At 37.1% G+C, this 21,668-nt stretch overlaps 1 protein-coding gene across 46 annotated transcripts in view; it reads right to left on the bottom strand.

Annotated features, from left to right (window-relative positions):
• LOC108706710 (ankyrin-2) overlaps positions 1-21,668 on the bottom strand; it is a 270,308-nt gene that overhangs the window by 77,908 nt on the left and 170,732 nt on the right. For 20 of the 46 annotated variants that reach the window (XM_041579614.1, XM_041579607.1, XM_041579624.1 and 17 more), the window contains 12 exons: positions 18,299-18,397; positions 16,324-16,509; positions 15,725-15,748; positions 13,232-13,240; positions 12,775-12,873; positions 9,011-9,109; positions 7,828-7,926; positions 5,768-5,965; positions 5,374-5,472; positions 5,090-5,188; positions 2,276-2,374; positions 1,126-1,323 (listed from right to left, as the gene is read on the bottom strand). In XM_041579614.1, the coding sequence (XP_041435548.1) occupies positions 1,126-1,323; positions 2,276-2,374; positions 5,090-5,188; positions 5,374-5,472; positions 5,768-5,965; positions 7,828-7,926; positions 9,011-9,109; positions 12,775-12,873; positions 13,232-13,240; positions 15,725-15,748; positions 16,324-16,509; positions 18,299-18,397 (1,308 nt within the window). The remainder of the gene's footprint in view (positions 1-1,125; positions 1,324-2,275; positions 2,375-5,089; positions 5,189-5,373; positions 5,473-5,767; positions 5,966-7,827; positions 7,927-9,010; positions 9,110-12,774; positions 12,874-13,231; positions 13,241-15,724; positions 15,749-16,323; positions 16,510-18,298; positions 18,398-21,668) is intronic. The other 26 variants (XM_041579608.1, XM_041579630.1, XM_041579635.1 and 23 more) reach the window with 2 other exon arrangements.

The raw sequence follows: 21,668 nt of genomic DNA, 5'->3' as shown, positions 1-21,668 counted from the left end.
TAAGGACAGATGGCTGCTGATACAAAGTAACAGTAGTCAGACAGCTCAGCAAAGTAGTCAGACAGATCAGCAGGCGAGCAGGGGGCTAGGCTTCGGGAACTGTTCCAAAACATTAAAAATCATGAAAAGTCTGCATATTTTTTAATTGCAAAGTTTTGCAATTATGTTTACTTTGCAATTATGTGTGGAGTTCCCCTTTAAAATTTGCAATGCAATAAAAGCCAAATAAAAGAATATTCCATTGCACATTTTATATTCACAAATTTGTTCTCTTTGCAGATTGTATGACATTTCCCCCATATTAAGCAAATTATGGATAAGAATTTAAGAGGTTCGTTCTCCACCAGAGGGCACCAGTGTTTTACAACATCGACACACTGCTATAGAAGATTTTCATATCTTGATAGAACTAAAGGGAGTGGCAGCCTTCTCAGCATCTGGTCTAAAAAAACCCTAGCATCTCCTATTAACTATACTGTTAAATCAGCCCCTTTATGTCATTCTTATTCTGATTTTAACTTGCAGTTAAGAGCCTTCATTCCCATACATAAATTTGATTATATTTGATTATAAGCATTCCTAACTGATAGCCATGCACTGTGTAGGTTGGGTAGATGATGAAGTAAAGGTGAGCCACATCTCTAAATAGTTCAGTCAGAATGAGTGGAACAATAGAAAGGCAGTCATTCTGTATATGGCTCCTTCTACAGGGTAAGTCTGTTTATGCCTACCTTTAAGCAATCTATTCAACAACAATGCTAAAAAAACAAAAAAAAAAAAACAAGCAGAACCAATGATTGTTCTATTATCACATCTTATAGGTATCTTTATGTTGCCAAGTAAAATGTTATCAGTGTAAAAGGTGGATATTGCTTTTCTTCACCGGCTGTGATTAAGTTGGCCCTATAAAGCTTTTTATGGATAAATAGAGAAATATTGGTGAGAGAACACACACTTACAACTTAAATGGAGTACAAAGGGACTTCCAAGTGGTCATTGTGGAGTGCAGACAAGCTAAACCAGTAGAGATAGGCAGGCAGTTTTGCTCACTCAATGTATTCTACCACTAAGGGTTACATGCTGCTCCATTCTAACACATGCATTTTCCATTCTTCCCCATCTTACCTTGGTTCCCAATGAATGTGCTGCACCAGCCTCCAACAAGACTGATGCTACGTCAACTTGCCCTTCCCTTGCAGATATATGAAGTGGCGTATAGCCATTTGTTGTAGCAGCATCTGGGTGAGCCATGTGTTGAAGTAACAGCTGGACAATTTCTGTTTTGCCCAAACGAGAGGCAATGTGCAGAGGTGTCTGCTCCTCCTGATGAAATTAAATACATCAATAAAATACTTCTTAATGGAAGATTATTCTCAATGTTATGTGTCAATTTTATATCAATGTTGTATTGAACAAATTAAAGAACATGACTTTTGTATTAATCAGTCAGCAGATCCAGCTGGGTAGGGGTAGTATAGGAGGAACAGGTAGTATGCTGCCATTACAGAATGATTGTGTCTTTGCCTCCATTACAATCTATTTTAAGCAAAGTTTACGAAACAATGGACCAATAAGTGCAAACAGATAAAAAGGATGCATATGGCAAATGATAATAATTATATTCACTTTGTACCTTGTGCATATGGCTTCTGTGCCAGCCTAGATTTACATGAACCTCTAACACTGAAGATCTATGCTTCCATACAATGAAGGTTTTTTGTGTCCTTCTTCCAAGCAGCATCGCCTAACGTGGCAGCTGTTGTTGGGCAGTAGTTAAGCATCCCAAGTAAGTATCTATTGCACACTACTCACTGACCAGTAGCAGGGAGAAGGCTGACCAAAGTATGGAACTGTTGGAACATTATGAATGCATGGATCTTCACTGTCGAATGGGCTATGTACCCCTACTGGCCTTATATACCTATTTAGTTATAGTTAGTTACTTAGTTAGACCTTTAATAAGATACTTAATTTGTAGCGTAATCGATTTTTGGTCTTTTTCATCCACTTCCTTGTCAGGAACGTATCTAAGGCCAATATAGACCCGCACTATTAACCCTCTTCTATGATAAAAAAATGGTTTCCCTGACACAAGAGACACAGCATAATGTGCCGTGACTCCACATTCCACCTTAACCCAACAGTTACAATCCTTACTCTAAAGGATTGCTAAAACAATCCTTTATTTCAGTATTCTACAGTAAGACCTTCTGTAAAGAAAGCTTTAAAACTCAAAAACATTATACAGTGAATGTGGGAAGTAATGGGCACCTACCCTGGCTCTGGCATCTACAAGGGCACCATTTCTCAAGAGGCAACGGACCACTTCTACCTGCCCAGCACGAGCGGCCATGTGAAGTGCTGTTTCTCCACGCTGCAAAGAGTATGTAAGAGTATCAACATTGTATAAATATTTAGGTATGTCAACATTTTATGTTACTATGTTTTTATAGTTTAACAATGCTTGATTGTGAAATGCAACATAAACCAAAAGTTTCTCAGTACATTTATTAAAAAAGGTTACCGTACAAACATTCTTCAGGTTTATTAATTCCATCAACATCCTTAATCTGAACAAGTGATAATGGTGACTTCACTGTACTTTTGTTGTTTAGTTTTGGTGCTGATATATACTATACTGTACGTGAAAGCATTTGAGTCCAGAGCCCTCACACGTGACTTCGGTATTCAGGTAGGAGAGGGAAATAAGTAACATGTCATACATATAACACAGGGGTGCCCAGACTTTGTCACCTCTCGATCTACTCTTGCCATCTGATGCAATCATGAGATCTACCTTAAGAGCTCATAGCAGAATAGCACAGAGGCAATTCGATGTATAAATACCCCCAATACCCCAATTCAACAGAATACATTGAATTTTATGGGCAACTTTTACATGCAACAACATTTTTTATGCGCAACAAATAATTTTTTAGGCACAACTAGTTTTTTCCACATGACAAATCATTTTTTCCATGCGACAATTCTTTCTGCAGTCTACTAGGAACCTTAAAGTGATCTACTGGTAGAACGCTATCGGCATCTTGGGCACTCCTGATATAACATATGCAGGACAATGTAGAAGTGCTCAGATACAATCACAATGTAACACACAAAAAATACTTTGATAACAAGGGTATTCAACTTTTGTGACCCATAACTGCAAGACAGTGGATAGCAGCCATAAATCCCAAGATTTGCAAGACTATTATCACTGTATTAAAATGGAAAACATGATTAACTAGAGGCTGTGAATGACCATGACATGACATAAATGTATTAAACCCCAAGTTATTTTTGATGTGACTTGCTATATATAATGATTTAACCATTTGTCCTTTGATATTTACATTTTTTAACATATTTATACCCCTCAATATGGAATGTAAAATAGTGTTTCTAAATATTAAGCTAACAGCTCTTGATCTAATTGACAACATATAATAGTTGTGTGAATCTGTGATTGGTTTTAATTGTAGGTGGGTCTATAGAAGCTGATATTTAAGTATGGCTAACATTGGAGCATATCAGAGATTGCCTATGACTAAGTGCTAGGTAAGCATGAAACGCGTTAGGCTCCATAAGGGGTTGTGTTGACATTTTATAATGTAATAAATTTGTATTTTTTAACTTTAAAGCATGATTTTGGAGGCTTTTTTTGGATGGAATGACATAAATGTAGGCTTCTAACTAAGAATGTTTTGCTTCTTGCTCTTTAAGATTGTTCCAGTTTCATTTTATTATAAAGTGATATATATATGTACCACTCTTACACTACTACTGTATAATGTATGTAAATGTTTTGAAGTTGAAAATATATAGCATGTTTTAAATACAGTATAACCCCCATTTTTTGAGGGCCAGAAAAATGGTGTAAAATCCGGGGGAAATGTAAAATCAGGGAAATGTATTATGCATTATATATTGGTGGGCCTACATGTATGTATGAGAAAAGGTGATTGTGCGCCTGAAACGTCGCTATTGTAATTCTGTCTGAGGACTAAGCCCTTTTTTATTAAAGGCCTTTTAAAGATACTACAAATGTGTGGTGCTGTCTATTTGCTGATTGTAAAATCTTCTGTACTATTTGATCCCTGGTTATTAATAGCATATACAAATTGTAAATGGTAGATTCTTACATTTGTTCTCTAATATTTGGGAAGGGATTATGGATAGGCCTAGATATCCATGACTAAAACCATTCCTAAAAGCTCAACTAAAGTCACTCTCTCTTGTATATTTAAGCAACTGGTAAGAGTTCACTGCAGCAAATGCCCAGATAAGAGCAGAGATGCTTGGTATACTTGCACACCCTACGACAATGTCTGAGGCTTCATAGCAACAGGACAAGAGTCCTGGAGCACGTATTATAATTATTTGGAATGTCACTGTCTCTAGACCCAGCAATGTACTAAAATAGCTAGATTAAAATGGCACTGATCCTCAGTTCAGACACTAAACATATCGGCCTTGTTTCAGGCCAGGTCCCTTATCACTATAAATTGGAAGACTCAACCTTCCTAACCTTCTCAGCTGTGTGTAACACAGAAAAAGCCCTCATAAAAAGGACAACAACACAAAAGATGAGGAAGCTGGAAGAAATGGGTAAACGCCCCACCAGCAGACATGTCCCCAACTTGGAATACCTGAACTATCTCTATCTCATGAAATATATCATATTTATTTGAAGCTTCCTTATAACTCGCCAACATGACTGGAGTCTGACATGGAATATATCATATTTATCAGAAGGTTCCTTATAATTCACCAGCATTGTTTTTAGCATTGAGAACATATATAACACTCAGCTTCATTCACCCATTAGCTGCAAATACCAATTTTATGTCAGTAAAACATACTTCCTCTCCGGGTGGTCAAGGTTTCAATGTATTATTGTTAAATACACAACTACATATATATAAATATATTAAATGTTTTCTACAAAGACATAATGCTTTTTTTCCCCAACATATTTCTGACTGACAGAAACTTGCACACAAACAGATTAGGTAGTTATAATAAATAAAGAAGCACAGTTTGCAAATTTAAAGACATTCTGATCATGTAAACTTCAAGACATACTCACAATGTTAGTGACATCTGGAGAGGCTCCATTCTGCAGCAGAAGGAGGACTATGTTCAAGTGACCCATGAATGCGGCCACATGTATTGGAGTGAGACCAGACTGTGAAACAAACCAACACTGATTTTACCCCCCATGCACAAGACAAACTGGGCTTCAGCAGAGGTCAGAAGAAGGTGGAAAGGGAAGACAGGGAATATCAGTGCATAAACAGAAAGTTGAAAAGGAGAGTCAAAGGCAGAAGTATAGGAGATATAGGTATCTTGAGCTAAGAAGTTCTCCTCTACCTCTGTTATAGCTTGGATTGAAGCCCCATATTTCACTAGGAGTTCCATAACTTTGATACGGTTTTTCTTGCAAGCAATGTGCAATGGAGTAAAACCATTCTGTACAGAAAAACACTGTGTTAGAGAAGCCCATGCACACTTCACACAAACAAATCATGCAGACCTCAGAAATAAAAACATTTAAAAAAAAAAGGTAGGCACCCCACTGATTTTCCAGCACTTTTAAAATGACTTTTGCAGACAGAATAATGGAAACAGTTTGAGTTTGAAACCTTTTTTCAGGTAAACATAGAAATGGTTGCAGACCATAAAAGCAAAGCAATAAACTATCACGGTGTTTATGCTGAAAATATTTTAGTACTCCTAGAAGTCAATGAAAGAATTTCAACTGTACCAGTGCACGAGCATTAGGATTTGCCCTTTTGTCGAGGAGCAGTTTGGTTACTCGATAATGTCCACAGTGAGCTGCAACATGCAATGATGTCAAGTAATCCAGTGTTACATCATCGACTGGAGCTTTGTGCTGAAGCAGATGTTTGACACACTCAACATGGTCTCCCTGAGCAGCCATGTGAAGAGGGGAGAGCCCATTCTGTATTAAGGAGAAAGACAGTTATTACTCATTAGCTGAATAGTCAACTATTTGTAATTTTGCTGAGGTGCTAACAGGACCATATTTTGATGAAGGAAACGAGAGGCGTCTAGTTTTAGATGGGTAGAAGACTGACTTTGCAAAATATTACTTTTACTACCAATAACTAGAATATGCAAGCCTATATTTGTGGTGGCAAGCCCAGGCCTGGGATGGCAAAGATTTTAGGGGTGGCATGTGTGCAGCGGCAATCTAAGGAGCACTGTGGACACGTATTGATGTATGCATAATCCCCAGTGCACAAGGGCATAAGACACTAGGACCCTGCTCCCAACGAAATGTAAGCCTGAAAAGTTGTTGGGGTAGTGCTAGAATAATGATTTATCTGTTATATAGATAAACTAAGGCAAGTTCATGGGTAAGGGTAACGCTGGAGTTGAAATGAAGTGGCCTAGGAAGACATAAAAAAAACAAATGTATACCTGGGTGCTATATAAAAGTAAATATATGTTTTAGCAGAGCAGGAATGCAACAAACTCTGTTTCTACATAATAAATGTATTTATGTAAATAGAATTCTGCCGTGTCATACTCCCCAGTTTTCTTCATTATGTGGCTTATAGGTGTTATAGTTACATCACAATGCCGAAATACCGAAAAAAAAACAGTCACATCTGCAAGGAGACATTTATGAAATAAAATAATTGAAGTTTGACTTTTATGGCTGGCTCCTTAGCTGAATTACTTCAAAATGTAACCCTCACATTTAAGGCTCCTTGGATGATCTGGTTTAATCTACCATTACTGACACTCTCCCTTCAACATCAGTCTCAACTCTCTACTGTTGTAAGCCTGGACCTTTCAAATTCTACAGGATTATTTGACAACAACAAAACAAAGTTCTCTCTACCAAACCCTATCCTGGATGAAACTTGGTTAAAGCTTTACCCTGATGTTTAGTTTAAGTTGTTTGTGCAACCCAGGAACAAACATCTTATGGCACAGAGAGTTATGAAGAAGTGAGAGATTAAGAGGACATGGGCTAAAGGGAGCTGAAAAATGCAAGAAATGCAGTGGAAATAGATGTTATTTACATAGCATTGCCCTTAGGTACCTTAACCCTCATGTAAGAAAAAAAAAATGTAATGCAAATTACTATAATTCATGTATCTATGGCATCTAGAACTGGTTTAATATAGCTGAAAGAACTTGTGGAGATTTTTTTCAATCTTCAGATTTAATCAGCATAAAATACTGGAACTTGACTACCGTGGGCGCAAGACTGAGGGGCCACTAGTGGGAATCTCCTATAGGAAAGTTAGGAAGAGAAGGGCAAAAGAAGCCAAAAAAGCATGGCTGGGGGCATTGATTCATCTGTCTGCCACCCCTACACAGACAATGAAGAACAAAGACAAATTATAGCCAGTGGATATGTGTATTAGCTACAATATTCTGTGGAAGGCACAACATTATTACTAGTATGCACTATTCTACTACAATTCCCAATTAAAATTCCTATTAGACAAGAATATGCCAGCCAACACAGCATTTTAAATGGTAAAAGCTACAGTATATGCACACTGTACCAAACAAACTGAACTGAACCAACTGAATGCACTTTGCATGTACCAAACCCTTTTCTTGACTATAATTGTAAAATTTTGGAGTAGTACATTTTTTCATGAATGATTCTATTGAGAAGGGTCATTCGTGATTTAGACTGATGTCTTGTTTCAACAAGTTAGAGAACCCAATACCCCCTCCACAAAATTTTCAATAAAGAGCTTTGCCAAAACTATTTGACTAAAATGACTTTCAACTGAGTCAGGATTTTTAAATAAAACTCTGTCAAAAACAGCATGCCTTGGTCCTTGCCAGCAGTGGTGCCCCTTTTTCAAGAAGAAGTTCTACCACCTGGTCATGTCCACTTCGTGCTGCACAATGTAATGGAGTAAGCCCATCCTACAACAAAAGCAAGACCAAAATAAAACAGTAATTTAGCAGTTTATAATAACATAATGAGACGTAATATATTTACCACATTTCTTTTGCATACATTAAACTATTTATCCATTTTGAGTTTAGGTTCTAGTGTCTACACAACTTAAAGAACTCACCCCCCCACTAATAAAACCCCTACCCAGTACCCTACATAGTTACCCCTCCCTGCTCTCCCCCCTCATAGCTGATAACACCTATAAGTGCCCCTAATCCTTTAATCGCCTATAAGTGCAGAGTAAGCACAGCGGAGCTGATGGGCGCCATCTACTGGCTCTTTGGATTTCTTCAGGTCCTAGCCACATTCATTTTTAAGGTTTACTTCTCCTTTTATAAAACTATTAGTATATTAATTTATTATAAATTGTCATGCCCTGGTCTCTGTTTCTAAGTTCCACTCTAATTAATACTGTATTTTTTTTTGTGTTTAACTGCTGCAATGTGGAAGTGCTAATTCAGATCTAATTATTTCAAGATTTTCTATTTTCAAAAGGCTGGATGGAACTTTATCATGTTTAATTCATTCCTTAACAAATTTGTATGATCAGTATATGTTTAATTATTTAAATGACTCCAAAACACAGCATGTTCAAAAATATTATTCTCCCTCCATTATGTTTGAAATAGAAGTTCCCATGCTAATTGAAGAGTTGCCAAAGTTTTTACTCTTTGGCAGCCAGATGAGCAAAACAATAATAGCTCATGATGAAACAGACTCTGATGTGAGTCTGATACAGAGCTAAACACTAAGCTCCACCTGGGCAGGAGAGGTATGGACAATGAACAAAAACTGTGCTGTTTAAATGTGCTGAAAATATATTCATAACAACAGTAATTCAGTAGTTAAATGGTTGTTTACATTCTTATTTTTTTCTTTTTTTCTTTATTTTCTTAAATATTGCCCTTAAACATTTAGATCAAGTTAATTCTATTTTTTTTAAATGTAGGATTAAAATGTGGTACTTTTCTATTCAGCTGGCTGTCAATCACTACTTAATGTATGAGTCCTAGATTGGTTTAAATTTATCAGTCAGTAATGAATACTTACTCTGGTTTTTGCTTCAATTTGTCCTCCACGATCCAACAAAAGTTTTACCATATTTGTGTTTCCCCTTTTGGATGACACATGCAGAGGAGTAATTCCATTCTGAAACAAGAACATTTAGAAAGTCAAAAAGGTATCTATGATCTTAAATGTATTTTTGTTACAGTCAACATTAAGGGGCCCATTTACTTAGCTCGAGTGAAGGAATAGAAGAAAAAATACTTCAAATTTCGAATGGTCGAATATGGCTACTTCGACTACTACTACGACATTGAATCGAACGATTCGAACAAAAAATCGTTCGACTATTCGACCATTTGATAGTCGAAGTACAGGTATAGGATCCCTTATCCGGAAACCCGATATGCAGAAAGCTCTGAATTACAGAATGGCTGTCTCCCATACACTCCATTTTATCCAAATTTTTTAAAATGATTTCCTTTTTCTCAGTGATAATAAAACAGTACCTTGTACTTGATCCAAACTAAGATATCATTAATGCTTATTGGAAGCAAACCCAGCCTATTGGGTTTATTTAATGTTTAAATGAATTTCTAGTAGACTTAAGGTATGAAAACCCAAATTATGGAAAGATCCGTTATCCGGAAAACCCCAGGTCCCGAGCATTCTGGATAACAGGTCCCATACCTGTACTGTCTCTTTAAAAAATACTTCGACACCCTAGTTCGCCACCTAAAACCTACCGAGGCCAATGTTAGCCTTTGGGGAAGGTCCCCATAGGCTTCCTAACAATTTTCTGATCGAAGGAAAATCCTTTGATTGTTGGATTAAAATCCTTCGAATCGTAGGAATAGCGCTAAATCCTTCGACTTCGATATTCAAAGGTGAAGGATTTCAATTCGGCAGTCGAATATCGAGGGTTAATTAACCCTCAATATTCGACCCTATGTAAATCTGCCCCTAAGTTGCACCATAATTATTTGTATGCTCTTATTATATAAATGGGTGGAAATGTATATTTTACCCACATGCATTTTAAATAAGCATTAAAGAACTTAAGCTCACAGTTACACAATCAATGTCCCAGATATTAAAGGGAATAATTACAAAAATGCAAGTTTTCTGATCTAATGCCACCAAAGTTTGTGTCAACAATACACCGAATATATTTTTGCACCAACATCACCTATTGGTATAAAATGATAAATACACCATTGTGAGTGTAATTTGTTGCTGTAAATAATTTGAGTAATAACGCCAGCATATTTTCCCTACACAACTGTAATTGTTAATAACACTGATGAATTAATGTCATAAGGCAATGATTTACACTTACTGCTAAAGACATTGAGTTTGGGTGCACAAGCCCCAGACCTTCAGCAAGAGGGAAAAGATAATAAAAGTCGGAAAAATGCATGCTGGCACTGGTCCAGATCCCAACAAGCAGTTCTTGTAGTGTAAAAATAAATTTAGTTTATTGTTACATGTCTCAAACAATCATATCTAATAGCCTTACACATTATGTGCCACTTAGGGACACTTAATCATACGCTATGTAAGTGGCACGAAATGCATAAGACTATTATATATGGTTGTTTGAGCCATTTAACAGTTAATACATTTATATTACACTACAAGAACTGCTTTTGGTAATGTATCTCTGCAAATGTTTGGATCCAGACCAGTGCTAACACAGGAATTGTTCAGTGTAAAAATAAAAGCTGGGTAAATAGATAAGCTGTGCAAAATAAAAAAGTTTTATATAGCTAGCCAAAAATGTAATGTATATAGGCTGAAGTGAATGGATATGTAACATAATAGCCAGAACACTACTTTCTTCTTTTCAGCTCTCTTGGTTTTCACTGACTGGTTACCCTGGTTACCAGGCAGTAACCAATCAGTGTCTTGAGGGGGGGCACCTGGGTCATATCTGTTGCTTTTGAATCTGAGCTGAATGCTGAGGATCAATTGCAAACTCACTGAACAGATATGTACCATGTGGGCCTTCAAGTCGCTGATTAACTCAGAGTTAGAGAGCTGAAAAGCAGGAAGTAGTGTTCTGGCTTTTATGTTACACATCCAGTCACTCCAGTCTTTATACATTACATTTTTGCCTAACTAAATATATTAGAAACATGTTTTATTTTGCACAGCCTATTTACACAGTTTTTATTTTCACACTGAACTGTTCCTTTAAAGTATGGCGATCCATATTATGGAGAGCTCCCATATTAGTCCAAAAAGGAGGGAAAGCGTTGGTGGTCTGTACAATAGGATAGACAGTACTTTGTGTACATTTTTCTTGCAGTTGCTCTGTGTTGCAACTCTGTTAAATTGGTAAACCAAAAACAAGAAGGAAGAGGAACTCCAGCAGATTAACTGCAAAACATTTATTCCGGATTGTGGTAACACGTCATGTTTCGGGTCAATACACTTTATCAAGTGTGATATTATATATCACTATATTATATATATTATAATAATATTAATAATATGGGATCTAATAATAGGTCCTGGTGCTATACCTGTATGAGCCTATAATACTACTGCCCTGTTATGTTAAAATTATTTTTTTTTCTTCACATTTAATAACTCATAGTACTTGATGTAGTTCATTTTTAATTTAAGGGAAAGGCAAATGTAATTCATGATGTTTTTGTGAAGAATGCATGGACAAAGGCAACTCCCATTTGAATTAATGTTAAAAACTCCATTGGCTATTAACTTTGCAGTGTTTATTGACTTTTTAAGACACAGTATTCATGGGTGCCTGGTAATCCACCATTTGCTACAGGACATTATTCAGCACATAAAGAATAGAAGGGCAGCATTACAGCAGAAAATGTCAAAGCAGGCTTGGAAATATATTTTCATGAGGGTTATATTATTTTATAGATTTTCCTTTTATAGGTTCTTTTCTAGTTAATTTCACATCTTGAATGCAGTATTTGTATTTACACAGCAGTTCAATAAATTGAAAGTTGAAAATATAGGCATTAATCTTTCATGGTAGGCTATTTGAAATAATCAATGATCTTCCAAGATGAAAAAAAAAGACTTCATAAGAGAATGGAAGTAGTAATCCTAAGTAGACTCGGCTAATGGTCCATGGCTGATTTTGTCATTTCCAGTGAGTTAAAAATACCTTTTGACCAAATCACACAGGTATGGTATCAGTTATCTGAAAGGCCGTCTTCCATAGACTCCATATAATCCAAAACAATTCCTTATACTTGATCCAAACTAAGATATAATTAATCCTCGTTGAAGCCAAAACCAGCCTATTGGGTTTATTTAATGTTTAAATTATATTCTAGTAGACTTAAGGTATGAAGATCCAAATTACAGAAAGATCCGTTATTTGAAAAGCCCAAGGTCCTGAGAATTCTGGATAACAGGTCCTGTACACGTACTGCCAAAGTCGAAGGCTCACATACTGCCTCTTCTAGTAACAACAAGTGCACTTTTTAATTAATGAGATGAAAAGTAGCTAAGAGATATTGCATTGCTTAAATTGCAGGGAGCTTACTGACAGTTCTCTTGTTTCTTTCTGTATTCTAATCCTATATCTAGAATCCCAGGCATACAGTACATTATGAGAAACATTCTGTTATGTTTATACAAAGAAAATCTAAACAGAATAACTAAAGAAGAGTACATTATTTTTTCTCTAAAATAATATTTTTCATCCACAGGATAAACCATTCAGCTATGATGGCATCAATCCTGTTGTATTTTTATCATCAATTGCATTTTTCTTGCTGGGCACAAAGCATTTTGTCTCAGAATTTATAAAAATGAATTACCCTGGCTGTAAAGTCCACTGCAGCACCTCTGTTTAGCAAAAGTGTGGCCACATTTCCATTTCCATAGTGTGCAGCTATGTGTAGTGGGGTAAAACCACTCTGCAAAAACACAAGAAAGAAAGGCTCAAGCTTTACATCAATGCATGTCATAGATCAGAGTAAAACAAAATGTGAAACTGTAAAGCATGTCAGCCAAATTACAAGAAAGACAAACATGGAGCCAGCTACAAATATACTGTAAATAGTAGACAGGAAGTTAAATTGGAAATATTAACATGGACAAAAATAAAAGTAAGAAGAATGGAGATAACTGTGAGAATAAAAAAAACTGTGGGTTTATAAAGGTGCACCAAACGAATAACATAATATAACAACGAAGAAATACAAGAGCTTAGTGAAGGTAAAAGCAATTGTAGAAAAGACAGGATATAAACAAGGGAAGAAAGAAAGTACTCACAGACAGATCCTGGAAGGAGTGAGGAAGCAATAAGGAGGGGATAAAACAAATCAGGAAGAAAGAGGCAAAGACATAAGGGAAATAAAAAAAGGAAGGGATGAAATAAATACTGTATGTAATGGAATCAAAAAGAAAAGAATAATATTGCAGTCTAATGAATTAGTGGCTCCAATAATAGATGGTACTATACATTTTTTTTTATAAATAGCCAGCATTAGAAAACCCCCAAGTCAAGGAGTAGTAATATAAATATCATACAAAATGTAAGATTATTAATATGTTATTTCATGGCAGCAGAGTAGCTTAAAAATATAAAACTGTATACAAAGCTTGAGAGACAGATTCCGATAAGGATAGGTGTGTGCATTCATTTATCTATATACCATTAAAAACAGAACTTCTACAGTTTTATGTGTACTGCATTCAACACATCCTTGTATAAAATATTAAAAATCTAAAAGCTAAAACCAAATATAATAGACTATTTGTGAAACTGGCTACATGTTTCCCTTGATGAAAGGATTTGCAACATTTTAGAATCCATACATTGCAATTACACAATTAAATCAGTACTAAAGTACTTTATCTGTTTCTGACTGATACATGAGCTCAGCAAAATAATAATAATCTTAGCAAGCTATAGGAATATACCAAGTAGAAATGATCAAGTTATCAACCTTTAAAATTTCCAATAACAGTGGCAAAATACAAAGCACAACATATAGAAGCTATATAGATGTAAATATGAACCCTTTTCCCCAAAAAGTGTGCAAACAATTGGACCTGTTCAGTTGTCTATGAACAATTCCCCAATTTTTGGTCTAATGATGCTTACTACATTCACCAACTGAAGAAATCCAAGTTTCCATAAGCTAAAGCTCACCCACTGGGTTTTAACCAGGGTAACCATTGATCAGATCCCAACTAAAGTTTCTGTCGATTACAATGTGTTGCTAGTGGAATCACTTCCCTGACAAAAGAGCCCTAGTTAGGGGGAAACAAGTCTTCAGTTGGGATCTTATCAGTGGCTATCTTGGATGGTCACCTTCAGCCTATCAGACATCCTAGAAAAATGTAATCAAGAAACTTAGATTCATTCATGGGACCCTGATGCTTTCTGCTGTTTTGCATGCAAACGAGGAAGAGCTTCCTCAATATCAAAGTGCTGCTGCATTTTTCCTAAATCATTCTAATACAAATTCATTATTAAAGGGGAACTCCACACAAACATAACTTAAGCTTTTTCAACTTTGCAATATACAGTACATCAGTTATAAAATATGCAGACTTTTCATGATTTTTAATGGTTCGGAACAGTTTGGAACAGCTTAGTCCCCTGCTCTCCTGCTGATCTGCCTGACTACTTTGCTGAGCTGGCTGACTACTTTGCTGAGCTGACTGACTACTTTGCTGAGCTGGCTGACTACTGTTACTTTGTATCTGTCCTCAGCCTGCATCCTCCAAACCCCACAATTCCCTGCACATGTGAGTTCAATCAGGAACAGAACATCACAGTGCAATGCATTGTGGGTTATGTAGTTCCTGCATGCTGTCTGTAAGCTGTGGAGAAGTTGTTACAATTTGTAACATCAGTGTTTAGTCCCTCCCTGGATTTAAAATGATGCAGAAAGAGAAGAACTGTTAAGCAGCTGGATTGCAGCATAGAAAATGGCGTTTATTCATACTTTTTGAAGAAACAGGTTACTGGAATGGGTATATTAGGGGTTTCTGTGTTATGTCGGCCTCTTTATCAAATTTTAGTTTGGAAGCCGGAGTTCCCCTTCAATTACTTTAAACTGTATTAAGTTCTGAGACAAAGATAAGGGCAAGGGTGTGGAGAAGCAATGTAGTATATATCTGCAGAGGAAACATAGAATTGTTGACAGCCAAAGCTATAAATCTTCTTGTAATGCAAAATAACATAGGAATATAAAGTCATGCCAGCTTTAAGCTGAACAAGCAGAAAGTTTATGTTAGGGGGGGATGATGGTTTTTGTGGTCAGCAAATGAACTGTGTTGAAACAAATGCTTTATCGTTTTTAAATAATTTTATTTATCAAATGAGTACATGGCCTGTTAAGTCACTATTACTATTTACTACTTTAATAACATTAACAATTAGATTTTTTAAAGTCTCCATAGCATTAAGGCTCTAATTCCTCCCACATAATCCTTTCACTTTTTGCCAATTAGTCTAACTGCAAGATGTTTTGTAATTGTATCTCTCAGTTGATATTCCTCAATTGTCTGACAATCAATCTTTCACAGTGCAGCAAATAATTACACTGTGCATCATTTTAAAAATCATAGTCCAAGCCATTGAGGCAAAGCCATAAAAAGTTCCTTTTACAGTGAACATCTTGTCAAATGAAAATAATACAAGATGCTCAACAAAAATAAGCAAAAAAAAAAAAACTGCATATGCAAACAAAAGATGGCAGAATGTGGGGTAAAGATGCATGCACAAGAGAAAAAGAAAAATGCTGTAGGTACCTCTGTTGTCCTATTCACCATCATCTGAAGTAGCATAATTTGGAAAAAGAGGATATATTAGTACCACTTTGATTATTTGTTCTGCCAATGTCACATGATCAAAATGGCAGATATGCTTTCTTAATTTAATAATAACATTCATGTATTTGTAATATTAATGAAACTATTTAGTATTGCATGTTTCAGCGTCTTTCATACCAGAGTATTTAGTGACTTGCAGGCAAAATGTGAGTGTGGGGCAACTGGAGATCTGCAAAGGCCCCTTATTCCAGTAGGTCAAAGCAGAAGGGCTGAAATCATAACAGCCTGATTCAACTTAAATAAAACTACACATTTAACATAGCAATAAGATTATTAACCTCTGCACATTTATAACTATATTATATTAGCTCCATAATAGCAATTGTATTTTATTAGCATCATAGATGCCCTTTTACAACATACTAAAATTATAATATCAATCGTCTCAGAAATCATAATGACAACCTATACCTGAAAGACATTTTCAATCACCATTATTAAGAATGAACAATTGGCTGGCTGTACAGGAGAAAGCACAAGAAAAGGAGGGGTATTGACATTCTTAGTTCAGACCTTACCTTTGACTGTACATCTGCATTATGATCATTCTGAAGCAGTAGGGCTGCAGACTTTGTGTCATCCTTTCTGGCTGCAATATGCAGAGCGGGAAGCCTAACCTTGCCCTTGGTATCATTCTCCAAAAGAATAGCCACCACCTGGTTATGTCCTTGTTGTAGTGCAACAGCTAAAGGAGTGAATCCATCCTGAAAAAACAAACACCAACCATGAGCTTAGAATAACATTTACTGTGTTGAATTAATAGTTAACTAAGCTGTCTATTATAAAACCGGCCTATTCCGAGCAGCTATTCAGTTGGTCTTTATTGTTTATACGGTTTTTGAATAATTTGTCTCATTCCAGCAGGTAAAGTAAAATGCTATATAGTTGCAGAGGTCAAATTGTAGATTGTTTCTAAATATCTTAACTTAATGTGTACATGCACTTACACCTTACTCTTATTTTCCTACAATAAGAATTATGATTATTATTTTGATGGCATAGCCTTCAATAATATATTACCCTGTGTGCCTTAAAATTAATTTATTTTACCTTCTAAAATTGTATTTTCAGACTAATTAATACCTGTACTTTTTCTTTTAAATGTTATTAATGACCTGTGAGTGGCCACCGCAGTTTACTCTGCATGATACTATTCTTGCAGAAACAGCCTCATGTAAGTCCTTTAAAGGAGAATTCAACCCCTTCGGCACTAAAATCCCTCCCCCTTCCACTGTGTTGCCCCCCCCGGGCAAATGTCCTTAACTTGTTACTGACCCCTCCGTGCAGTTTCTCTCCTGTTGAGTTCACGGCAGCCATTTTCGCCCGTGCACTCTTCTTCCTGCATTCGCCGGCATTTGGTGACGCATGCGCAGTAGAGGGATTTATCGGTAAGGATCTACTGCTCATGCGCCAAAAGTCACAAAGTTTTCAAAAAAAGAAATCGGAAACTTCGTGACTTTCGGGCGCATGCGCAGTAGATCATTACCGGTAAATCCCTCTACTGTGCATGCGCCACCAAATACAGGAAGAAGAGCGCATGGGTGAACATGGCTGCCGTGAACTCAACAGGAGAGGAACTGCACGAGGGGTCAGTAACAAGTTAGGGGCATTTGCCCGGGGGGGAGGTAGGGAGGGGGCAACATGGGGGAGGGATTTTAGCGCTAAAGGGGTTGAATTCTCCTTTAACTAAAATATTGTCTTGGTTAACCTGTTATCCAGAAAGCTCCGAATTACTGAAAGCCCGTCTCGCATAGACTCCATTATAATCAAATAATCCAAATTTTTCAAAATGATTTCCCTTTTCTCTGTAATAATAAAAAAGCACCTTGAACTTGATCCAAACTAAGATATAATTAATCCTTATTGGAAGCAATGCCAGCCTATTGGGTTTATTTAATGTTTACATGATTTTCTAGTAGACTTAAGGTATGAAGAGCCAAATTACAGAAAGATCCCTTATCTGGAAAACCCCAGGTCCCGAGCATTCTGGATAACAGGTCCCATACCTATACTACTATATGGCATTTTACATTTTTTAAAGTTTTTATTAAAAATTAAGTTAAGGATATTAAAAAAATAAAAAGTAATTAACAATGGTTAAGTTGAATCTGGTTACTTACTATCAGACATTGAGCATCACCTATAAACTCCTATGACATTCTTAATCAGACTCTGTATCTGCCAGCTACTTTATTATTCTTTTAATTAGTTAATTTCACTCAAAAGGCCACCTGGAAGAAATCTTCTATGCAAATTTAATAGTATATTAAGTTGATTTTATTCAGAGTTTAAATACTGGCACATATTAATTAGCATGCAGAGTTCCTATAAGAAGATTTAAAACATTAAAGATTTAGAAACTTGTTTGGATATATCACAACAGTTAAACACTAAATATTCCTCGCTGACTGGTGGTTATGGGTTACTAGAACCAGAACGTGTATATTTTTTTACTGGTTATATATTTAATATATATTTATATTATCACTATACCTCTGTGGCAGTGCTCTGATTGGCACCAGTTTCAAGTAGATATTTGACTACATCAATGTGGTTCTCTTGTGCTGCCATATACAGAGGGGTAAACCCATTCTGGAACAAAAAAAAAGAATAGGTAATTAAAGGGGAACTACACAAACATAAACTTTTGAAAAGTAAACACAATTTCAAACAAATTTGCAATATACTGTACAACAATTAAAAAATATGCAGGCTTTTCATGATTTTTAATGGTTTGGAACAGTTCCCTAAGCCTAGCTTTCTGCTCTCCTGTGGATCTGTCTGACTACTTTGCTGAGCTAGCTGACTACTGTTACTTTGTATCAACAGCCAGCTGCACATGTGATTTCAATAAGGAAAGAAACATCATGGTGGAATGCATTGTGGGATATGTAGTTTCTGCATGCTGTCTGTAAATTATGGAGAAGTTGTTACAATTTGTAACATCGGTGTTTAGTCCCTCCTTCCCTGCCAGGATTTCAAATGATGCAGAAAGAGAAGAACTGTTACACAGCTGGATCTCAGCATAGAAAATGGCATTTATTCATACTTTTTGAAGAAAAAGGTAACTGTGATGGGTATATTAGGGGGTTCTGTGTTATGTGGGCCTCTTTATCAAATTTCAGTTTAGAAGCCAGAGTTCCCCTTCAATGTGGACAATCATATTTCAGCTAAAATAAATATTATTATGTAGTTAGTTGGAAAGAATTGTTTTTAAAACTGACTTTTACCAGATAAAGCCAGTCCTCAGCAATTGTTTGGAATATCTGTAAGAATGCCTGATCCACTTACTGAATCACATATGCTGTGAAAAATGACAGGTAAAGAAATTGCTATGTGTTTTGCACACTTGCACCATGCCCTGCAATTTGTCGAAGGGCCAGATGTCTCTGTATTCCAATATTGAACTATGTTTGTCCAATGAATACAGTTCTTCCTTAATTCCACAACTCTGTATTCATGAGGGAAGGGTGGGTCAAAGCATGTCTCTCCTCCCATCCCGATCTACACTACAGAGCCCTGTACTCAGCGCTGCAAGTAGGGGTAGGCAGAAGAGGCACCTAATTATGGCACAATGATGGGGGAGGCGTCAGGAGGGTGGTTTTTGCAGAGTCTTCTGCCTACCACTAGTCCAGGCTGTCTTGCTCCTGCTGCCACTCCCCCAGTGTGTCACCACGTGCTCCCTCCCTCTCGCGAGACTTCTCTGCACATGCACCCAGTTTAGGGGTAAGATGGGTGGTCGGCTTGCCTAGGGCACCTGCCCAATTTGGCCAACCTCTGCCTTTCCTTATAGGAGAAGGAAAGGCTTGGTGTACTTGGGGTGCCAAATGTTAGGCACCCCCAAGTGATTGTATTGACTTACCTGAAACTCGGGGCCGGTGCTCCTATCAGCAGAAAACTGCACCGGCACGGGGTTATACCAGTGAGCACCACAGAGCGATCCTCTTCCGGTGTCTTCTTTTTCCCAGGGCAAACGCATGCGCAGTTGAACGAAATAGCCGACTTTTTATTTAAAGTTCGCTTTTCATTCTACTGCACATGCGCAGCCGCTTGAAGGAAAGAGGAAGATGGAAGAGGATCACTCCGTGGTGCTCACTTGTATAACCTGGGCCGGTGCAGTTTTCTGCTGATAGGAGCACCGGCCCGGGGTTTCAGGTAAGTCAATACAATCACTTGGGAGTGCCTATCATTTGGCACCCCCCAAGTGCACCAAAGCCTTTCCTTCTCCTTTAACATCTGTCCTATATCAGACAGTAAGAACAAGAGCTTTGCTGCACCCACCCTCGCTGGGTTCTGCATCTTGCACTGGATTTCTATATGGATATCTTTAAAATAGAATTGCTGAGCGGACTGGTTAGTAGAAAATAAACAAAAACAGACAAATGGTTTCAAGATTATTGACACAACATTCTTTAAATGAAAGCTGACATTGTCATATTCTGTCCCCTGCAGTGGCTCTTGGAAGAGTACCCAGAGGCTGTTTTCTTCAGTTGGTGTATTGCATGTATTATTTACAGGAAAACAAGGGATCTGCTTGAGGTCCAACATTTTAAATTGACAATTCTCGGGCTTGGATATGTGCATCATTATTACTGACAGCAAAGGAAATAAAATAAAAATGAACAGGCATGGTATTAAATAGGTTTGTAGGATCAAGGAAAAGCCGAGTCATCAGTACCCTGAAAGGGATGTCAGTGACAGAAAAGGACCGATTTAAAGAATTAGTGCAGAGGTAGCATGGAACCATTATAGAAAAACAAACATTGGGAGGCCCAAATATCTATATCTTTCAGCTGTTGTTGCACACTGAAGGGCAACACTGTAAGGCTATGGGCACACAGGTTGTTGGCTCTGGCTGTTGTCAGACTGTGTATTTTTGTAGGCTGGGAGAATTAGATCTGTTGTGGCCCCTGCTTCATTGATCTGAATCCAATCAGCCTGTGTGCGGTGACACACAGGTGAGCTGAAGAGGAGTTCAGTATTTGGGCTGACCTCAGCTTGTGTGTGACCACCCACAGCACGATTGGATTCAAAACAATGGAGCAGGGGCACTAAGCATATCTACTTCTTTCAGCCTGCAAATACTGTATACGCAGACTGACAACAGCCAGAGCCAACAGTCTATGTGCCCATAGCCATAGACAGAGTTAGTATTGTTAGCTTGTGTTTATATACATATATATCTGGCATATAAACATATGGAGTGATACTGAGCTTAAAGTACTCTTCCCAGTTCCAAATGCTGTTCTGGGATGAGACCCAGGACAAACTCTTTTGCGTGTACGAACCCCTTAGAAGACAGCTCTGTGTATACATCTCTGTGATTTTACATGTATTATCCAGTGGCCTTCTGTATGACTTTCATGCTGGCTTTCGTTTCTTCATAACATTATGTTTTACTATGCTTTTGACACTTAGATTATATATGATAAATTTATTGGTGGTATTGATAAAGTATAAAGGTTTCCATCAGAACATGGTAGCACTGACCTCTCAGTGCCATAATAACTTACTATACAGCTGTGATCTGCACAACTATAAACTGGCATACAGTGTTTCATGGTGACACAATCTTAGTTACCTGACACCCAAGGAGACTGCAAATAAACAGTTAATAATCGTCTGCAATTTAAAACTGTCTTTGACTACAAAGTCAAAATTTTCAGCATGAGGCCGGATGTTGGATCAAATGTATCACATGTGTTTCGTCAACATATTTATCGTATAGGTTTCATCTTACAGCACCCTTTTCACCCATGCCATTCAGAACATATGTACAGTATGAGTGCATGCTACATAAAGATACAGGCATCAGATGAAAGAATTTTATTTTCTCTCTCAGAATTAGCCTTTTTCCATCCAC

The sequence above is a fragment of the Xenopus laevis genome, chromosome 1S, assembly GCF_017654675.1.
Source record: "Xenopus laevis strain J_2021 chromosome 1S, Xenopus_laevis_v10.1, whole genome shotgun sequence".
Classification (NCBI taxonomy): domain Eukaryota; kingdom Metazoa; phylum Chordata; class Amphibia; order Anura; family Pipidae; genus Xenopus; species Xenopus laevis.
Note: the sequence above shows the minus strand (reverse complement) of the source record. Positions and strands in the feature narration are given on the sequence as shown.